At 49.5% G+C, this 17107-nt stretch overlaps 8 protein-coding genes across 8 annotated transcripts; 3 read left to right on the forward strand and 5 right to left on the reverse strand.

Moving 5' to 3' along the window:
• On the reverse strand, window positions 1-211 carry FTJAE_8043 (PR-1 class pathogen-related protein; the record flags this gene model as incomplete). The annotated part of the gene is made up of 1 exon (XM_037354819.1): window positions 1-211. A coding segment is annotated over one exon (211 nt), but the record flags the coding sequence as incomplete, so codon positions are not given.
• A 3793-nt stretch (window positions 212-4004) lies between these two features.
• Window positions 4005-4940, forward strand: FTJAE_8044 (iron-dependent peroxidase; the record flags this gene model as incomplete). The annotated part of the gene is made up of 1 exon (XM_037354820.1): window positions 4005-4940. One exon carries the CDS (start codon window positions 4005-4007, stop codon window positions 4938-4940), a length of 936 nt encoding a protein of 311 aa, XP_037204836.1.
• A 386-nt stretch (window positions 4941-5326) lies between these two features.
• On the forward strand, window positions 5327-6234 carry FTJAE_8045 (uncharacterized protein; the record flags this gene model as incomplete). Its single annotated transcript, XM_037354821.1, has 2 exons — window positions 5327-5461; window positions 5527-6234. 2 exons carry the CDS (start codon window positions 5327-5329, stop codon window positions 6232-6234), a joined length of 843 nt encoding a protein of 280 aa, XP_037204837.1.
• A 43-nt stretch (window positions 6235-6277) lies between these two features.
• FTJAE_8046 (transaldolase B) lies at window positions 6278-7567 on the reverse strand (the record flags this gene model as incomplete). Its single annotated transcript, XM_037354822.1, has 5 exons — window positions 6278-6656; window positions 6711-6864; window positions 6918-7227; window positions 7279-7466; window positions 7528-7567. The coding sequence occupies 5 exons, from the start codon at window positions 7565-7567 to the stop codon at window positions 6278-6280; spliced, it is 1071 nt and encodes a 356-aa protein (XP_037204838.1).
• A 601-nt stretch (window positions 7568-8168) lies between these two features.
• On the reverse strand, window positions 8169-9068 carry FTJAE_8047 (gluconate 5-dehydrogenase; the record flags this gene model as incomplete). The annotated part of the gene is made up of 1 exon (XM_037354823.1): window positions 8169-9068. One exon carries the CDS (start codon window positions 9066-9068, stop codon window positions 8169-8171), a length of 900 nt encoding a protein of 299 aa, XP_037204839.1.
• A 532-nt stretch (window positions 9069-9600) lies between these two features.
• FTJAE_8048 (uncharacterized protein) lies at window positions 9601-10368 on the reverse strand (the record flags this gene model as incomplete). Its single annotated transcript, XM_037354824.1, has 3 exons — window positions 9601-9964; window positions 10017-10285; window positions 10342-10368. 3 exons carry the CDS (start codon window positions 10366-10368, stop codon window positions 9601-9603), a joined length of 660 nt encoding a protein of 219 aa, XP_037204840.1.
• Window positions 10369-12518: 2150 nt separating this feature from the next.
• FTJAE_8049 (tenascin X precursor) lies at window positions 12519-14702 on the forward strand (the record flags this gene model as incomplete). The annotated part of the gene is made up of 1 exon (XM_037354825.1): window positions 12519-14702. One exon carries the CDS (start codon window positions 12519-12521, stop codon window positions 14700-14702), a length of 2184 nt encoding a protein of 727 aa, XP_037204841.1.
• A 376-nt stretch (window positions 14703-15078) lies between these two features.
• FTJAE_8050 (uncharacterized protein) lies at window positions 15079-16424 on the reverse strand (the record flags this gene model as incomplete). Its single annotated transcript, XM_037354827.1, has 3 exons — window positions 15079-15678; window positions 15731-16072; window positions 16122-16424. 3 exons carry the CDS (start codon window positions 16422-16424, stop codon window positions 15079-15081), a joined length of 1245 nt encoding a protein of 414 aa, XP_037204842.1.
• Between the last annotated feature and the right edge of the window lie 683 nt (window positions 16425-17107).

The following is a 17107-nucleotide window of genomic DNA, read 5'->3' on the forward strand; positions in this document are numbered from 1 at the left end:
CGACGGGGGCGGGCTGCGACTCCTGGACGGGGGCGGCGGGCTGCTCGGGAACGTAGGTGGCCTGGGGAGCGTTGCCTCCAGCGGTCACGTAGTGAGTGACGTACTCATACTCGGTAACAACGACCTCGTTGTAGTGCTTGTTGCCGTTGCCCCAGGGAGCGGCCATGGCGCCAGCGGTCATCATGGAAACGATGAAGCTTGAGAAATGCATCTTGATTGAGAGTTTTGTTGTTGTTGTTGTTGGTTAACGTCACCGGGACTGGGCTGTAAAAATTGTTCGAGTTGCTTTAAAAAGAACGTGTTAAGGAGTGAAAGAATGTAGAAATGATCCTTCAAGGATGAATGAGTGGTTTGCCTGTTAAGGAATGAGTGACAAGACGATTGAGTCTGGAGAGGAAAAGAAGCAGAAGATGGGGGGACGGGAATCAAGGTTATAATATAGTTGTACGGCAGACAGCCAGCGTCATGATCCCATTGGATGAGACATGTCAATGATCCCGACAGTTGGTGTGGTGCCATGTGAAAAACGAAATTCGATGTGCAAGCCTGGGCCCTGGGCCTTGCAGACAGGGACAGCAGACAACGTCGAATTGATTGAAAGAGCGGAGTTCTGTGTTTCAAAGGGATGATGCTCCGATGGGCTGCTCGATCCAGGGGTAGACAGACTAAACTAGCTAGACTAGACCAGGGGTAAAAAGAAAACCGTTGATGGCCTCAGCTTGCCGAACCAATCAATACGAGGTCTCGCAGCTGACACCCGAGTCTCCGGGATGGGAAGCCTAGGAAGCTCGGGTTGAGTGTGGGGAGGGATGCCACACTGAAACCCCTCATACCAGTCCTGCAATTCTAAATCCTTACCCAGATCTTGCCTGCGTGTTTCGCCTTGACGCGGCAATCAGCCAGCAAAGAGACGAGATGACATGCCGGGGCTTGTTCTTGGATCAGGGACCGAACATGCCGGCGCGGTATTTTGACGCCACTACGGATACCTAGACGAGGGCGGCAAAAGGTTCGTACCATTCGCCGCCCTTGGCCACGGGGAATGGGATGGGATGGGATGGGGGAATACGAACGGTACGTGCAGCGCTTTAGTGCATTCTTTGTGATGATGATGAGCGTCAAGGTGCACAAAGCGCATCTAAGACAGACTGAGCATTGGTGTCGTCCAGTCTCGTCGCACAGACATGGACTATCCTCATCCCCCCCCGGGTTTTCTGTAATCACGGGCGACGCCTCCCAATATAAAATAAAGTTGCAAGTTCGTAATGTGATCCCTGAGTACAGGGATCTGCCGACCAGGGCCAGGATGTTTTCAAGATTGATCGAAATCAGCCTTGAAAATTGGCAGTGATGCAAAACACCCTGCCAAAGCCCCCAACAAATTCTCCTCACTCACTCACTCACTCATGCCCTTACGTGATTATTCTCCTTCCTTCCATATGCAAGTGAGAAAGGGGGCCGAGACGACCGGTCGTGTTTTGTCAAGCTTAAAAAGTTTGCTAGCTTTTTCTTGACTCGTTTGTTCCGTTGCCTCTGTAACAGGCTAACTGCAGCTACTGCAAGGGACAGATGCACTATATCATTGGTCCACGATGGCTGGCACTCCGCCAAACTTGCAATACATGCCACTGTCCGCTCACTAGAATGTCATCGAACGCGGCCCAAGACCAGCAAAAGAGCAAAAGGGGGTTTCAACGAGGAACAACAAACTCCTCATACAATGGATCCCTTTAGCTTTAGCTGTTGAGCATGTTTTTGTTGAAACAGCCATCAGTGTTTTGAGTCTTCTTTGTCGGACCTCGCGGGTGCAGACCGTCATCGAAACAACGCCACAGCGCTTCTCCCTGACGAGAGCCCAATCACCTGCAAGCGCCCTTTGTTTCTCACCGTACGCCAGCCGGTCGATCATAGCAAATGCACGCCTCGTGTGCACCATGTTTCCCCCGACGTTTTTCGCGCAGGTCTCACAGAAGGTCAGTGAGTGAGTGAGTGAGTGACTGCAGTGATCGGCGAAGGGAAATCTCTCGTCTGCCGATGCTAAAGAATGTTCCTGATGATCGGAAGCTGGCGCTGGCACTTGAGGTTGCATCTGCCCAAATGATCCGCTTTGGATGGACGTGCATTTCATGGCAGACTAACCTAACGTTAGCTGGTCCGCGTTCAAGAAATTCTGCCCTGCAGGCACAGGGGCCCTGAGAAGGCTTATTTCCGATAGGATTCTGGATGACTACGATTCGTCTCGCATTGATATTTGATCATTTCCGAGCCTTGGAACCGGAAACTGGGATCGTGGCTTGTCAAATTTCACTGTAACAATGAAGTTTCAGCTCCCTCATCCACTGATTCCTCCGCAAGACACGATTGTTTATCCCTCTGGCCTCTGATCGGGTGGCTTTGTTTCCACGCTGCATGCTGCACTGTGTGCTGTGCCTTGTGCTGTGCTGTGCAAAGAACTTGGCGAGCGGGGAATGCCAAGTGGGCTACGCGTAAGCAGACCGACTTTGATGAAACAAGCAGCGACTCATTCAAAGAGACGGTTCTTTGAAGATATTTTCAGACATTGTATCGTATCGTATCTTGGGTCACATGAAAGGCGATCTACACAAAGCCAAAGCGCTGTCCGTATGCACTAATGACAGAAATAATGGACAGGTCTGGGCTCTTTTACGCACGAACCAGCAATCTTAAACTTCCCGTATTCCTCTGAAACTGCTACATCAGCTGCCTTCCTAACGAGGCCATGGCTTGCGACTATTGCTTTGTCAGATTGATTAATTTCTGCCGACGCCTCACCTTGTCAGATCCTTGTAGCACGGCATTTATTCATCATTATACGACGCTTACAGGGTAAACAACTCTCATGGGGAAGTTTCGCCGTGAATATGCGCGTATAGATGCGATGCCAGGTCTACGGTCTGAAGAATAGTTCATGCGACATGTGAAGCTCTACGATTAATGGCGTGGATTATCACCTGCGAAACTGTTGAGCTGTCAATAAGAAACAAGGAAACATAATAGTTTGTCTCATAGATTCAACAAGAAGCTGTATGCTTACAGGCATCAGAAGCAATTCACTCTAGTCCAAACAGGGTTGCCAAAAGAGGTATTCAGGGTAAGTCAGTAACTTATTCACAGCCAGCGTCCACAGCCAGCGTCCAATATCAGAGTTACAAGGCAATACGAGTACTGAATAGTTTCTAATAAAGCTTATGACGATTGAGTTGAATGATTCACCCAAAATCGGAAACTGACGTGACCTTGTTAACAGTCCATGCATCCATTTCTGAATCTCAAGATCACAAGAGTGAATGGTCATGAATACTTTGGTCTAGCATACTGCACGCGTAACGCTGCCCATAAACTTCCAAGTCCACACGCTTCCCCAACACGCTGGCAAGTATTAAATTTATCTTCTCCTTCATGCCATGGTAGTTGTGAACGATTTCAAACATTGCTGGCTCAAGATGTAGCGAGAACTACGATGTTGCTACACTAACTGACTGAGCTTTATCCAGGCGTGGAAAGGCACTTATCTGCTAGGCTGCCAACACAAATCTTATCGATAAGCCCAGCTGTGAGAGCAACCCAGCGGTTGATTATTTTACGAACCTCATCATTGGCCAATTACTCATACCGCAATCAGTATCAGTCAGCCCTCTGCGTCATGATTACGCCGATATCTCCAATAAGGTTGATGTTATCTTGCATTTACCGAAGACTTACAAAGCTCATGTCAGCGAATGTCGTGTCGTGATCCCTGAATATGCACTTAGAGGCTATACGAGCCAGCCAATGTCGCATTTGGCGCTGACAACCGTGAGCAATTTATTGTAGGCGTTTGAGCTTCCCAAGATATGCTGTCCTGTCGGGTCCTCATCACGTACCAGGCACCATTGGGTCCTTCTGTCTCACGTATTACATCAATCTACTGCCTAAAAGTTGCAAATTCCTCCTTTTGTAAGCCAAGACGCTTCTTGTCAAGTTCCGTTCCATCCGGTTTCAAAATGAACCCTCAGGCGGTGGAATCTCCCTTGTCACAGTCGGCGACATTCCTCGTTCTCTCGGCAACAGACAACCCGGATGCCAACAAAACAATCCGATCAACATTGTCTAGCATTGCAGACATTACCAAGAACATCTCAATTCGCCACCAAACCGCTAATCTCTCATGTACTGTTGGCATTGGAAGTTCGGCATGGGACCGATTGACCAAACTCCCTCGGCCTAACGAGCTACACCCTTTCAAAGAGTTCAAGGGAGCAAAGCATACTGCTGTGTCGACGCCAGGTGATATATTCTTTCATATTCGCTCTGAGAGAAGAGACATGGCATTTGAATTTGAGAGACAACTCATGGATAGACTGGGTGATGCTGTCAAGCTTGAAGACGACACCGTCGGTTTTAGGTATTTTGACACGCGCGATGTTCTTGGATTCGTCGATGGGACTGCCAATCCAGTCGGCCCCGATGTCAAAGACACGGTGCTTATCACTGCACAAGATGACTCGGCTGCTGTAGGAGGCAGTTATGTCGTGGTACAGAAATATCTTCACGATCTCAAAGCATGGAAGACTCTCAAGACAGAACAGCAAGAAGACATCATTGGGCGCACGAAGCTGGATAATATCGAGCTTGACGATGCGGAAGAAGGGCAACAGCAGTCCCATAAGAGTCTTGCTACGATTGAAGACGAGGGAGGAAGTGAGCATGACATTCTACGAGATAACATGCCCTTCGGTTCTCCAGCTCAGGGTGAGTTTGGCACATATTTTATCGGGTACTCAAAGAAGCTTTGGGTCATCGAGAAGATGCTGGAGCGCATGTTTGTCGGTGTTCCGCCTGGGATGCATGATCGGATTCTCAACTATTCCAAGGCAGTTACAGGCTCGACATTTTTTGTACCATCGGCTGATTTCCTTGCCGAACTTGATGATGATTGATTAGCGGGTGGACTGTGATGGATTCAGAGAAGTATAAGAAAATCAATAAGCATAAAACGACCATAGATCTGTCAATAGTTTGTGAGAGTCGCATAAATTATGCTATCCAACCACTACCCCAGCCTCACTATAATCATAGATCTGCTGTGCCACATGTTTACTGCACAGTAAATGTACCCTCAGTAGCTATCTCGGCCAATTAAATGTCACATTCGGTGCTGATACGGGCCGATCAGATCGACCTTCCCACCACGTCAATAGCGTATATAGCGTATGGTGATGTAATGTCAGACAGATCCCTCGCAATTTCGCTCACAATTACTTCCAAACCACGGCGCGTTTGCAATCTTTGCCCATTACCAAATACTTTGCCAATAAATCGTACGATGTCTAATGCTGGCATCACCAAGAATCCACGCACGAAGCGGAAGAACCGACCTCGGCCTTTGCCGCCCGATGTCACGGCTAGGAACCTCGCTATCGAGAAACAACGCCGAGGTGAACTAAAAGAAGATTTTCTGGTGAGGCAACCTGCGATAGAAAGCTCAAGATATCATCTGGTAACCTAGTTGTGGCGCTTTGTTAGGAACTGGCACGTCTGCTGCCCGACCTTGCCAATACTCGGCGACTTACAAAGGTTCTCATCGTAAACAAGAGTATAGAGCATGTGCGACAGCAGCGCGAACTCTCTATAGCGGCAGCTAGTGATATGCAGGAAGTCATCGACCAGAATCATCAGCTTGTCGCAGAGGTAAATGCTCTGCGTGCTCAGATTGGAGGACCATCTATGCCTCAAGCCCAGGTCAAGCCCATGACCCAGGCTATGACCCAACTAGCTGAAACAAAGAATCACGTCTTCGGAACCTTTCCTGCAGGCTTTGGAGACAACTGGGCACAGGAATACTCCCAGGTCCAGCCTGAGACAAACCGTGAAGCGGGCTTCTCGACCGATAATTCTTACGCACCCCCTGCCCTGCAAACAGATGTCAATATTACACCAGACACCATGCAAAGCAGCCTAGAAACTACGCCGGGATCTGCACCTGTGTCAGCATACCAGGAACCGCAAGTGAGCTTCAACTTGTGCCTGAATACAGCGGCCGAGCCTAGCTTTCCTTTCCCAGATCTTCTGGAAGTCGGTCATTCTTATTTGGATGATCCTTGTATGGCGAGTTCCTGGACACAGGCAGTCGTTCATGAGGATTCGGCTTGGGTTGGTGGTCTCAGTGAAAGCGATGTTTTATCTTTTCTTCATCATAGTGTAGGAGATAATGAGATACAGAGTTGTATTTAATGAGAGTTTACTATCGGCACGGAGAAAAAGGAAATGATAATCCTCAGAGTTGCTTCAAAGCTTCCTCGATTGCATCTCGACTGTGCAGCTCGTTTGCCTTGAATGCCTCCAGAGCTTCATCAAGCCCCCTCTGAGTAACAGTATCAGCAGCGATGGCCTCGGTCAGTGCGGCCCCGTTGTCTGCCAGATAGTCGATATCAAGTGATGGAAGTCCAGGCCAGTCTAGACCGGCCAGGGGATCAATACCTGCCAGATGGGCAACTCGTTGCGACGGGCTACCGGTCTTCATGTGAGAATCACTTCCAGGTGGCGGGTTTGCTTCAGTATCCAATAGCGAGAGTTGAAGGAGGATATCCTCAGGAATAGTGACGTGATCACAGCCAAGCTCGGCCATAGCCATTGCCTCACGAGCGGATATGAAGCTGGAAAGCAAAATCAGCGCCAAAGGATATCACTTTCCGAAACCTGTTACGTACCTTGCTGGCTTGAGTAGTGGCTGCGTATTACCAGTCTCTTCTCGAAGTTGCTTGTAGATGTGCTGTATTTGTACGATTCTGGGTGACATAGGATGATCGAGAGCCGGGTCTTCAGCATTGGGCCACTGCTCTCGGTCGGTATGATACCAAGGGACTATGAGGATGTGAGCAAATGGAAATAGTCAAATAAACAAGAATGGACCTTACAGTTGTAGTAGGGACTAACAGACAACGTCTCTGCTTGGCTGGCAGCTATGGCCTGAGAAACAGAAAACAGAGAGGTTCCCAGCGTGCGGATCCCTTCTCTGAGTAGAATCGGACTGGCGTTGAGAGCAGGACCTGTGCACGGAATCTTGATACAAATCCTATCTTTCGAGATCCCAAGCTTCTCGAACTCGCCTGCATAGGATCGGGCCTGGGCCACAACTTTTCTTGTGTCGTATGCGTGAAAAGCTGAGGTCTGAAGCAAGACACGTCCCTGGATGTTCTTTATGTTTTTGGCACACAGCAGGGCGCTCTGGAGACCATGAGCTGAATAAGTGGCTACAAGATAGAAAATGTGACTTACCATGCGATCAAGAACTATCTCCCATCCTTCGTCTTTACCTTCTTTAACAGTTTTCAAGAATAACTCCCTGTTCTCGGGAGAGACCATTTGCTCATACACCAAACGCTGATTGCTCGTTTGATCATGTGGCTTGAAAGGCAGAAACCTCTTCGCCTCTTCTGGATCCATGCAGTCAATGTCGATCTTGACTATCAAATATATCAGTACAGTACGAATGATGGTAATGGAGGAGGGGAAGGGCTGTCGTACCTTGCTCTTGGAGTTTGTCAAGCCAGGTGACTTTACTCATGGTGAATGGCCAATGTATGAAGAGTACAGAGGTTATAAGTTAGAAAGTGGCTTGAAGAACCTGTGAGACAAGAATAATGGAAGGAATCGCCTCATTTATAGTTGAATGAGACCCCTGAAAGATAATAAAATCCTTATGGGCAAGACAGTGGAAGACGTCGTGGTAAGTGATGGGTGAGACACTAATGCACGGACTGTACAGTTACTTACACCCTCGGACGTGTCAACCAATGTTGTGAAATGGGAAGTGCTGTACAGTGCCCAACCATATCAAGTACCGCAGACTGTCCAGTTACCTCGTGCGCGTGGCGACTGTACAGCCATGGCATAACGCCAGTGGTGTTTAGTTTTGTCTCAGCTGGTATACATTGGAAAGAAGAATCATACCATAAGCGTCTACTCATTGCCTCTATGCCAAATACTATAGAGCACTTATCACGAGATGGAAGTTTTGACTGATTATCATGAGGCAGGTTATCATTGGATGGCTAGTATATTAACACGGGTCGCCCTGTCCTCATCATTTGAAGGGCTCAGAGCAATCCAATTATATCTGCAGTCGTCTTGGACTAGGTTCTACTGCTGAAATTTCTCAGGAATGTCTAGAAGACACTGATCCCGCCATCTACAAGGATGTCTGCACCCGTGATGTAACTACCTGCCTTGCTTGCCAGCAAGATAACAGCACCCGTGAGCTCCTCCGGATTTCCCATGCGACCAAAGGGAGTTCTTTTTGCCCAAATAGCTCTATGCTCAGCCAAACCGTCTCCCTCATTTAGAATAGTGTCCATGTAACCGGGACTGATACTATTAACACGGATACCGTGTACCGCCCACTCTGCGGCAAGTGAACTTTTCATAGAGATGACGGCCGCCTTGGCCGCGTTATAGTGGACTTGAGGCTGAGGAAAGTTGACTATATGGGCAGATATGCTTGCCATCAGGATGATTGAGCCACCGATTCCTGCGCCTGCGATACGCTTTGCAACAGCTTGAGCTACCAGAAACGAGCCCGTGGTATTGACGTCAAACATGGTCTTAAATTGCTGGGGAGTGATGTCCAAAGCATGCGCAGCAAAGGCAATGCCTGCAAAGCAGAGGCAGATGTTAACGGGACCAATGGTTTGCTCGGCGTTGGCGACAGCGGCTTCAACGGACTCAGGATCTGTCACATCAACCTTGGTAAATGTGATCTTCGCCTCAGGAAAGTCATTTTGAAGACTGGTAACTGTAATCTGCCCAGCATCAGGATGTAGGTCAAAGATAGCCAGTCCTTGCAATCCGTGTTCAAGCAGAGCTCGACAGGCGACAGACCCGATATCGCCAGCGCCCCCAGTCACAATGGCATTGCCTGTGACCGAGAACCGAGCTCGTGCTCGATCCAGAGATGTGTTGATGGAAGAACCATGATCTGGGGGAGATATTTTGGACTTGGTTGAGCCGTCACTCAATTGCATTGACGGAGGAGCGCGAAACTTGAGCTCAGATCGGGCGACGGACATTTTGACCAGGTGATGAGGGGTAGTAGTACAGTGAAGCGATTGATACAGAACAAACGATGAGGAATGAATTAAAACTATACCGTCAATAAGAAACACAGGGGAAAGGCAGTATTCAAGCATCTATTAAATGAAGATTCTCAACTCGACATCCATGTATTGATTACTCCGACCCAGTCTTGAATGAGATCCGTACTCACTGGCGTCGTAAGCTGGTCAGCGGTACTGTACAGTAACACGCTGATCAATGGGGCTTGCCAACTTCTCAACCAATGAATCTGGATATATGGATGCTTGTTACTGTACAGTAGCCGCATTAGCGCCCACAACCTGATCAATCACTTCGGGGAGGCCAGCTAGTTATAGCCATCATTCGCCAACATGTTGCAAGTGCAAAGATAAGCAGTCTACGCCAGCATCGTAGCAAGGTTGAAGTCGAAAGCAACTGTCAAGGAATACAAATGAAAACGTTTATTGTTTCTCCGAAGCCATTTGGCAATCGGATATAAGATAGCTATCAGATCCTAGCTTCCGTCTATTTGACAAGCTCCCACTCCTCACCAAAGCCATCAGTCTTCATAACAGTAGCACTTTTGAGGTCACCGGCCTCTCCCTGGGCAAGATACATGTTCTTCAGGTCACTGTAGTACATGCGGCAACTATGTCCGCTGAGGACGACCTCGCCATTGTCGCTGACGCTGACATACTTCTGGGCGGAGCCTCCAACTGCGCTAATGGAAATGTAGTCCTTACCGATGATGACAGTCCTGTTTCTGTCACTATCACGCTCTCCGTCCAGGCGGAAGGTGAAGCGAGTGCGGCCCTGCTTAGTTGCATAGATCAAACCCCCCTTTTCGAGCCAGTATAGCTCCGGATTTGACTTGGAACGAATGTAGTAGCTACAGTACATTAGACACAAAAGTTCAAAAGAATGCGCTTGAAGGAACTTACGAGTCACCACTAATGACGCTGACCCTAGGAGGTTGAGCGAAGTTGGAGATGATACGACCATCTCGATCATTCAGCAAGGTGTATATGATCTTGTTCAAGAACGAAGGAGCCAGGTCCCACGCCTGAGCGCCACTACCCCAAGAGTAGAAATCAGGGCCGAGACGCTTGACGTGCTCTGGATCCTTAGTAGAGGCCTCGCGCCACCACTCATCGATGGTCTCAGCATCAGGGGCTGTAAGAAGGTACCGATAGTTGGGCTCGGAAGTTTGCTAAGAGAAGGTCAGGATGCTGGTTCCCTAATGACTGCTGAAGTTTGGAGACGCACCCATTTGAGAAAAGCGTAGTAGACCATGATGGGCTCTGGAAGGTGATTGAAATCAAGAAAGGTTTGAAAGCGTTTGAGGGAGTTGATGAGATGAGTGCTGAGCTTGGGATGAAGAGGTTCTTCAAAGCGTCCTCAATACCATGCTTTATACGCAGCTCCTGATCATACACCGACTGTTACGCTCGGACAAGATGCAGAATTCGCTCGATTCAAGCATGCATCGTATCATGGCGTTTACACAGCTGAAGTCCTCTCAATCTCCTCTTTTCGTAGACATATCATCGTCATTTCCTAGCGCTTACAGATGTCTCAAATGGATCAAAACCAATTTTGTCTCAATATATACCAACTAGGAATCTCCGCATTGAAGATGGCTGGCTGAAGAACCCCAGAAAGCCTGCCGAAACGAACATATCCCAAGGATAGTGAGACAGCAGTCTATCGGAAGAATTCCGTCAGTTTTTGCCTGGTAAATGCCGACGTCAATCCGAGACAGAACTGAAAATCCCATCTCAAATGGGATAGTAAAGACACGGGATGCTGTATCTGTCTGACAGCTTCATTGATCTGCGTCACATGCCGGTCCGTCGCAAAAGCATAGCGAGATGCGGACACATTCCTCATGTCGGTGCATTCGAAGGCTGGTGATGATGACGAAGTCACCAGAGTCAGTCTCAGCCCTCTCATTTGCACAGACTTGAATTCATATGATGTCGCAAGTTAGCCAATGAAGATATTAAAGGCCTGCAGTGTCTAAGAAGATCCCTGCACAAGCATCTCAGCTGAGGCCGCTATCATGCAAGGACAGGCATGGCTAGGAGCGGCCTGGCTAAGTTTGATAGGAGCTGCATAAGAGAGAATCAGGAAACAAAATAAGGCATACAATTAGATCAAACAAATGTGTAATCTACGGAGACCTTAGAGACTAACTTTGGCAAAACGGCCTCTTCTACAAGTTAGGGATAGCCTGTCTCAGGTAAAATCCCTACCGCCGGCACGCCCGATGGCCCGTTCCGAGCTCGGTGCTGATCGTCTGCAAATCCAAACCCTAAGACATACTAAAGGGAGACCTAAAATCTACATCTACGCGTCGCGGTAACATTGAGACAAAGGTTCACCTAGAACGGCAAGGGATCGGCCAAGTCATTCAGCTGAAGGCCTCATATTTGACACATTTTCTAGCAATATGACTATCTTTTCCCAAAAGCAAGTTGAAATAGTGAGAAGAGGCTGTGAAGATCTCCAAAGAAGCAATTTTGGCTTCTGTAGGGATGGGAGGCAAGCTTTTTGGCCGTCAAAAGCGAGACATTATTTGTGATAGTGGCCTATGAGCCCATATTCGCAAGCTCCGACTCCCCGGTATTATTGTCAAATTCCCAAGATTGGCATCGCATGGCGATTCTCCCTTGTACCAAAACAGCTTTGGTAGGGTCTGAACATCCTTTTCGGAAGAAAGTCTCAACATTCCCTGTTCTAGTAGAAAAGACGCAGCCAGTAGACTATCGAGAAGAAGGTAGCTATCAAAAGGGTAACAGAATGACTGAGACTACCGAGTAGGGGAGCGAGGATAAGCTAATAGTCTACTGAAACTTCTTCTAGGATATGCTAGGCTTATCGAAGTACTTGCGGATACACCACTAGCCCTTTCGGTATCCCCCATATAGTATCCTTGGGTGAGATTTAACTAAGAGTACGGTTGCACCGGGACTAGGTTTGCGATTACCGGAAAGTCTATGGGGACATCAAAGCTAGGTTACGATAGTTCCATCCCCGCATCTTAAGAATGCAATTGAGAGACAATCCCTGCTCAGAAGGGACAGCTGTAGATCACCACCAGCCACCGAGCGGCACAAGTGAGACGAAAGTCCCATTCTGAATCAAATCCCAATAGCAAGTTAAACAACGAATTTCGCCCGGAGCAGCGACATCCGAGAATTGACGGCCGTTCGCAAACGCCAAAGATTTCCAGCCATGGCGCTGCTGGGACGGAACATACGACTGCCAAGGTAGCATGGCGTCAACAAGCTAAGAGACGTGAACGATGGATCTAAGTACAGACTGAAAGTAAAGATTGGACGAGGACTTTTGTAGATAAAAGAGGAGTTCATTCGCACTCCAAGTTGCAATCATTCCTCATCTCCCCATCCTCCTTCACTCCTCTCTTTACTTTCCCAACCATGCATGAATCCTGGAAGACCATCCTCGCGCTCTCCAGCTTTGCGCTGACCAGCACAGCAAAGGACGTCCCGTTCGATGCTCGTCTTATGGTACAGCAAGCTGGACTGCCTTCCGTGCTCAGCAATGGCTCTGGCCCGCCTCCCCAGCTTGACATCCCAAGCACACGTCCAGCTCGGTCCATCGACCTGAGCCAGATTGTGCCTATCCAAGATGCTTCTGGTAATAGCCGATGCTGTCCCATTGGAACTGTCAACGATGGTACTGGCTGTGTTTTCCCCCACTCGTCTGTCTGCCCTGAGGGCACTCGTCTTGAGGGGAACACTTGCATCAGCGAGAAGCCACCCAAGTGCCCTGATGGTCTGATCTACAATGGCCGCAACTGTATCGGCACCGCACCTAGCTGTCCTCCTGGTAGCCGATTCAACGGCGAGTCGTGCGAGTCTGAGGCCGAACCGCGTTGTAACCCTGGGTTCACATACCAAGACGGCAACTGTGTCTCCCTTTCTGAAGCTGGATGCCCTCCAGGATTCACCCTCAAGAACCGCCTTTGTACTTCAAGCAGCAAGCCCCAGTGCCCTGACCCTTTCAAGTATGAGGATGGTAGCTGTGTTGATTCTAAGCCGCCGTCTTGCCCTCCCGGTAGTAAGCTCGCCGACGGCAATTGTATTGGCGAAGCCCCTCCGTCATGCCCTCCCGGCTATGTCATCAACAAGGGAGTGTGCACCCACGAGTCAAAGCCGAGATGTCCTCCTGGATCCAGCTTCGATGGCACTGCTTGTGTCTCTGAGAAGCCCCCATCTTGTGAGCCAGGCTTCTTCAATGGCAAGGTCTGTGAAGACAAGCCGTCTTGCCCTCCTGGATTCAACCTCGAAGGGCGAGTTTGCGTCTCCGAAAGCAGAGCTTCCTGCCCTAGCGGAACCTACATAGTCTCCGACAAGACCAGCGGAAAGTCGGCCTGCTGCTATAAGAACTTTGACTTCAACGGAGACACCTGCTTCAAGTCTGTTGACCATGAGGATGACTGTCCTCCTGGTACTCACTATGACAAGGGCCGCTGCTGGGTTAGTCCCACTGAAGAGCCCAGCTGTCCTACCGGCGGAAAGTGGAACGGAAAGACTTGTATCGTTCAGTCTGTGCCTCAGTGCCGCGCTGGACAGTACACCAATGGACGATGCATCATCTCTGAGAGCCCTCGTTGCCGCCCTGGTGCCGTTTTCAACGGAGAGAACTGTGTTCTCGAGGACCGTGCGGCTTGCCCTCCCGGAAGTGTTCTCAGCGGCAAGAAGTGTATCTCTAGCACTCCCCCCGTCTGCGAGCCTGGCTACACTCTGACCGGTGATTACTGTATCTCAGAGGAGCGTCCTCAGTGTCCCCGCGGATCCACCGTTGTTGGCCGATACTGCAAGTACCCTGATCTTCCTGTCTGTGAGCGCGGCACCAACCACCACGATGATGACTGCACTTCTTCCATTACCCCAGAGTGCCCTACCGGAAGCTCTTTCAATGGAGTTAACTGCATCTCAAATGATCGTCCTATTTGCAGGCCTGGCTACATCTTCAACGGCGCTACTTGTGTCTCGGAGAAAGATGTCCCGGCCTGCCCCAACAACATGCAATTTGATGGCACCAACTGTGTTTCAAAGGAGCGACCTATCTGTGACCCTGGAAAGTCCTTCGATGGCGCTGCTTGCGTCGATCACTCTGACCCTCAATGCCGACCTGGTCTTGTCTTCGACGGCACCAGCTGTGTATCTAAGGAGCCTCCTCGCTGTGAACCTGGTACCAGCTGGAACGGAAGCAAGTGTACTTCTGAGAAGAACCCAGGCTGTGCTCCCGGTATGAAGTATAACTCTGAGACTGAGACTTGCGACTCATCTCTCAAGCCCCGTTGCCCTACTGGAACTGAGCTCAGAGATGATGTCTGTGTCTCTGTCACTCCTCCTCAGTGCGCGAGTGGCACCACCAGAAAGGGTGGTAAGTGTGTCTCTGTCGAGCCTCCCCGTTGCCCTCGAGGTCTTACTCCCAGCGGTGGCCTTTGCATCTCCACCAAGGTACCTGAGTGTGGCGAGGGCACCATCTTCGATGGAAAGCGATGTGTTATTGGCAAGACCGACGAGTGTTATACTCTTCACACTTGCCCTCCTGTCGGTGCTCCTGGCCTCCCTGCTGTGAGCGGCCGCTAAACCTATTTCCTAAAAGTCTAAATCCCCTATATGTATTAGTAGTACGAGCTTCAACTCACAAATTGACAACTTTCATTTCCCAATCTCTCTCTGTTTAGCCTGGTGACTTCCAACTCAACGTGAGATATCTGAAGATCTAGTCCTCCCAGTGATGTGAATTACCTAGACTAGCAGTAATGGTGAGTGTAGAGTTATATCAAAGTCTGTTTAGTTTAGACTGGTTATGAATTTAAGTAACTTTATGGTGGTGAGTCTGGGTCACACTGAATGCATATCCAATGGGGTCTCCTAAGAGTCAACTTGAATTATCAGTAGTATTGATTTTCACTATTGATATACTCTATCCAAATTTCCCTCCACGATGAATCTTTTGCATTTAAGCACCGTTGCCGTTGTAGGCAACGCTGTTAGGAGAGCCACTGAGAGTGCCAGTGATTCTGCCAGTAGTGGCAAGAGACTTGATACGGTTGGTAACGGAGGCAGGGGTAGAGAGACCCTCAAGAACCTGGAGGTACAGAGCAAGACCGGCAACGTGAGGGCAGGCCATGGAGGTACCGCTGATGGTGTTGGTAGCAGAGTTGGAGCCGATCCAGGTGGAGAGGATGTTGACACCAGGGCCGAAGACATCGACACCAGCACCGTAGTTGGTGAAAGAAGCAGGGCGCCAGCTGGAGTCAATGGCAGCAACGGTTAGAGCGTTAGGAGCGTTGGCAGGAGACTGGCCAGAGACGGGGAGAGGTCGGCCGAAATCATCACCGTTACCGGCAGCAACAACAGAAAGGACACCAGAGTTGTAGGCAGCGTTGATGGCAGAGGTCCAGGTCTGAGAAGCGGGACCGCCGAGAGACAGGTTGATGACAGAGCGGCCAGCACGGCTCTTGGAGGTGATGTCGTTGACAGCCCAGTTGAAGCCAGCAAGGATAGTGGAGGTAGATCCCGAATTGCCAGCGAAGACCTTGACGGAGATGATGTTGGCCTAGAAAGTTGATCAGTCTTTGAGTAGAAAGAAGGCATTGTATTTGACTTACCCGCTTGGCGACACCGTAGGTAGAACTAGCGATGGTACCGGCAACGTGAGTACCGTGACCGAGGGTATCCTCGTGAGCACCACCAACAGCGTTGTAACCAAGAGAAGCACGGCCACCGAAGTTGGTGTGGCTGACCTGGACACCGCTGTCAACGACGTAGGCGTAAGAGCCTTGGCCGGCAGTGGTGTCGTAGATGTAGCTGGTAGAGCCGGAGGTTCGGTGAGAGATCGTACCGAGACCCCATGGGGCACCAGACTGGGTAGTCAGAGCACGGTCAGTAAGCTCGGGCTCAGACTCCTCGTAGCTGAGGTACATAGTGTAGTCAGGTTCAACGAAGGCAACCTATAGCATGTTAGCAATTGAATGACTAAGATTAAATGTTTAAACAAACCTCAGGGCTCTTCTTGATCTCAGCAATGGTGGACTTGTCGAACTCGCCAGAGTAAGCGCTCCAGCTGCTGATGTTGAAGGTCTTCTCAACACCGGAAGTGTCACGCTTGTTGAGGCTGCGGCGGTGGACATCGCCGACCCAGTTCAAGTGAGCCGCAACAGAGGAGTCAGAGGCATCAGGCTTGAGGGTGATGATGTACTTGTCGGGGACAGCCTGTCGCTTGGAGAGGATATCGGCAGGAGCAGCGAGGACAGCGGGGAGCAGAGCTCCAAGAGCCAGAGCGAGGCGGCGGAAGCTAGTCATGATGAACAGAGAGATACAAGAGGAGATGAGATTGTGAGGATGAGGATAGTAAAACTGATTATCGTGGTGATCGTCAAGTGTATTTATACACAGATCAGCGTGAATACACCTTTAGCTGATTGATAATACAATCAGATCCAATCATCCATATCATCAACACCAAGTCTTGCGTGATAGCGTTGAGTCTGGATAGAGACTATTCAGCTTCCTAAACCGTCACGGCGGCCGAGGTGTCCAAGTAAGGAAAGTGATAGTGGAGGAATAGTATCAAGCAAAAGTGCCACTGCCAAGACAGACTTGTAGCGGAGTTAGCCTCGAAATATCTTGGCAAGCTACCTTGCAAGACTATGCTCCTCCTTGATTATGTCGCTGATGATTGGAGTTGGGTATCAAGGTCCATAAATCTAACTCTCGAGATGGTATTCCTGTTCAGAACGAGTCATCAAGACGAAAATAGCTCATAGACGTTGCAAAGATGTTTGTATTCAAGGGTCCAACGGTATGCCAGGGCATGAGCTGGGGTTCAGGTGCAGCCGCGGGGTTATATGCTGTCATCAATTTCTTATCACCTCGAATGCTTGGACCTGCTTTAATCCTTCCCGTACCTTTTCTCCTAGCGAACATCGGCCTCCCCCGCCATCTGCTTTGCCATGACCGCTATCTCGTTCGGGGCCGCTCCTCAC

Source organism: Fusarium tjaetaba (assembly GCF_013396195.1).
Source record: "Fusarium tjaetaba strain NRRL 66243 chromosome Unknown NRRL66243_c0000166, whole genome shotgun sequence".
Taxonomy (NCBI): Eukaryota; Fungi; Ascomycota; class Sordariomycetes; order Hypocreales; family Nectriaceae; genus Fusarium; species Fusarium tjaetaba.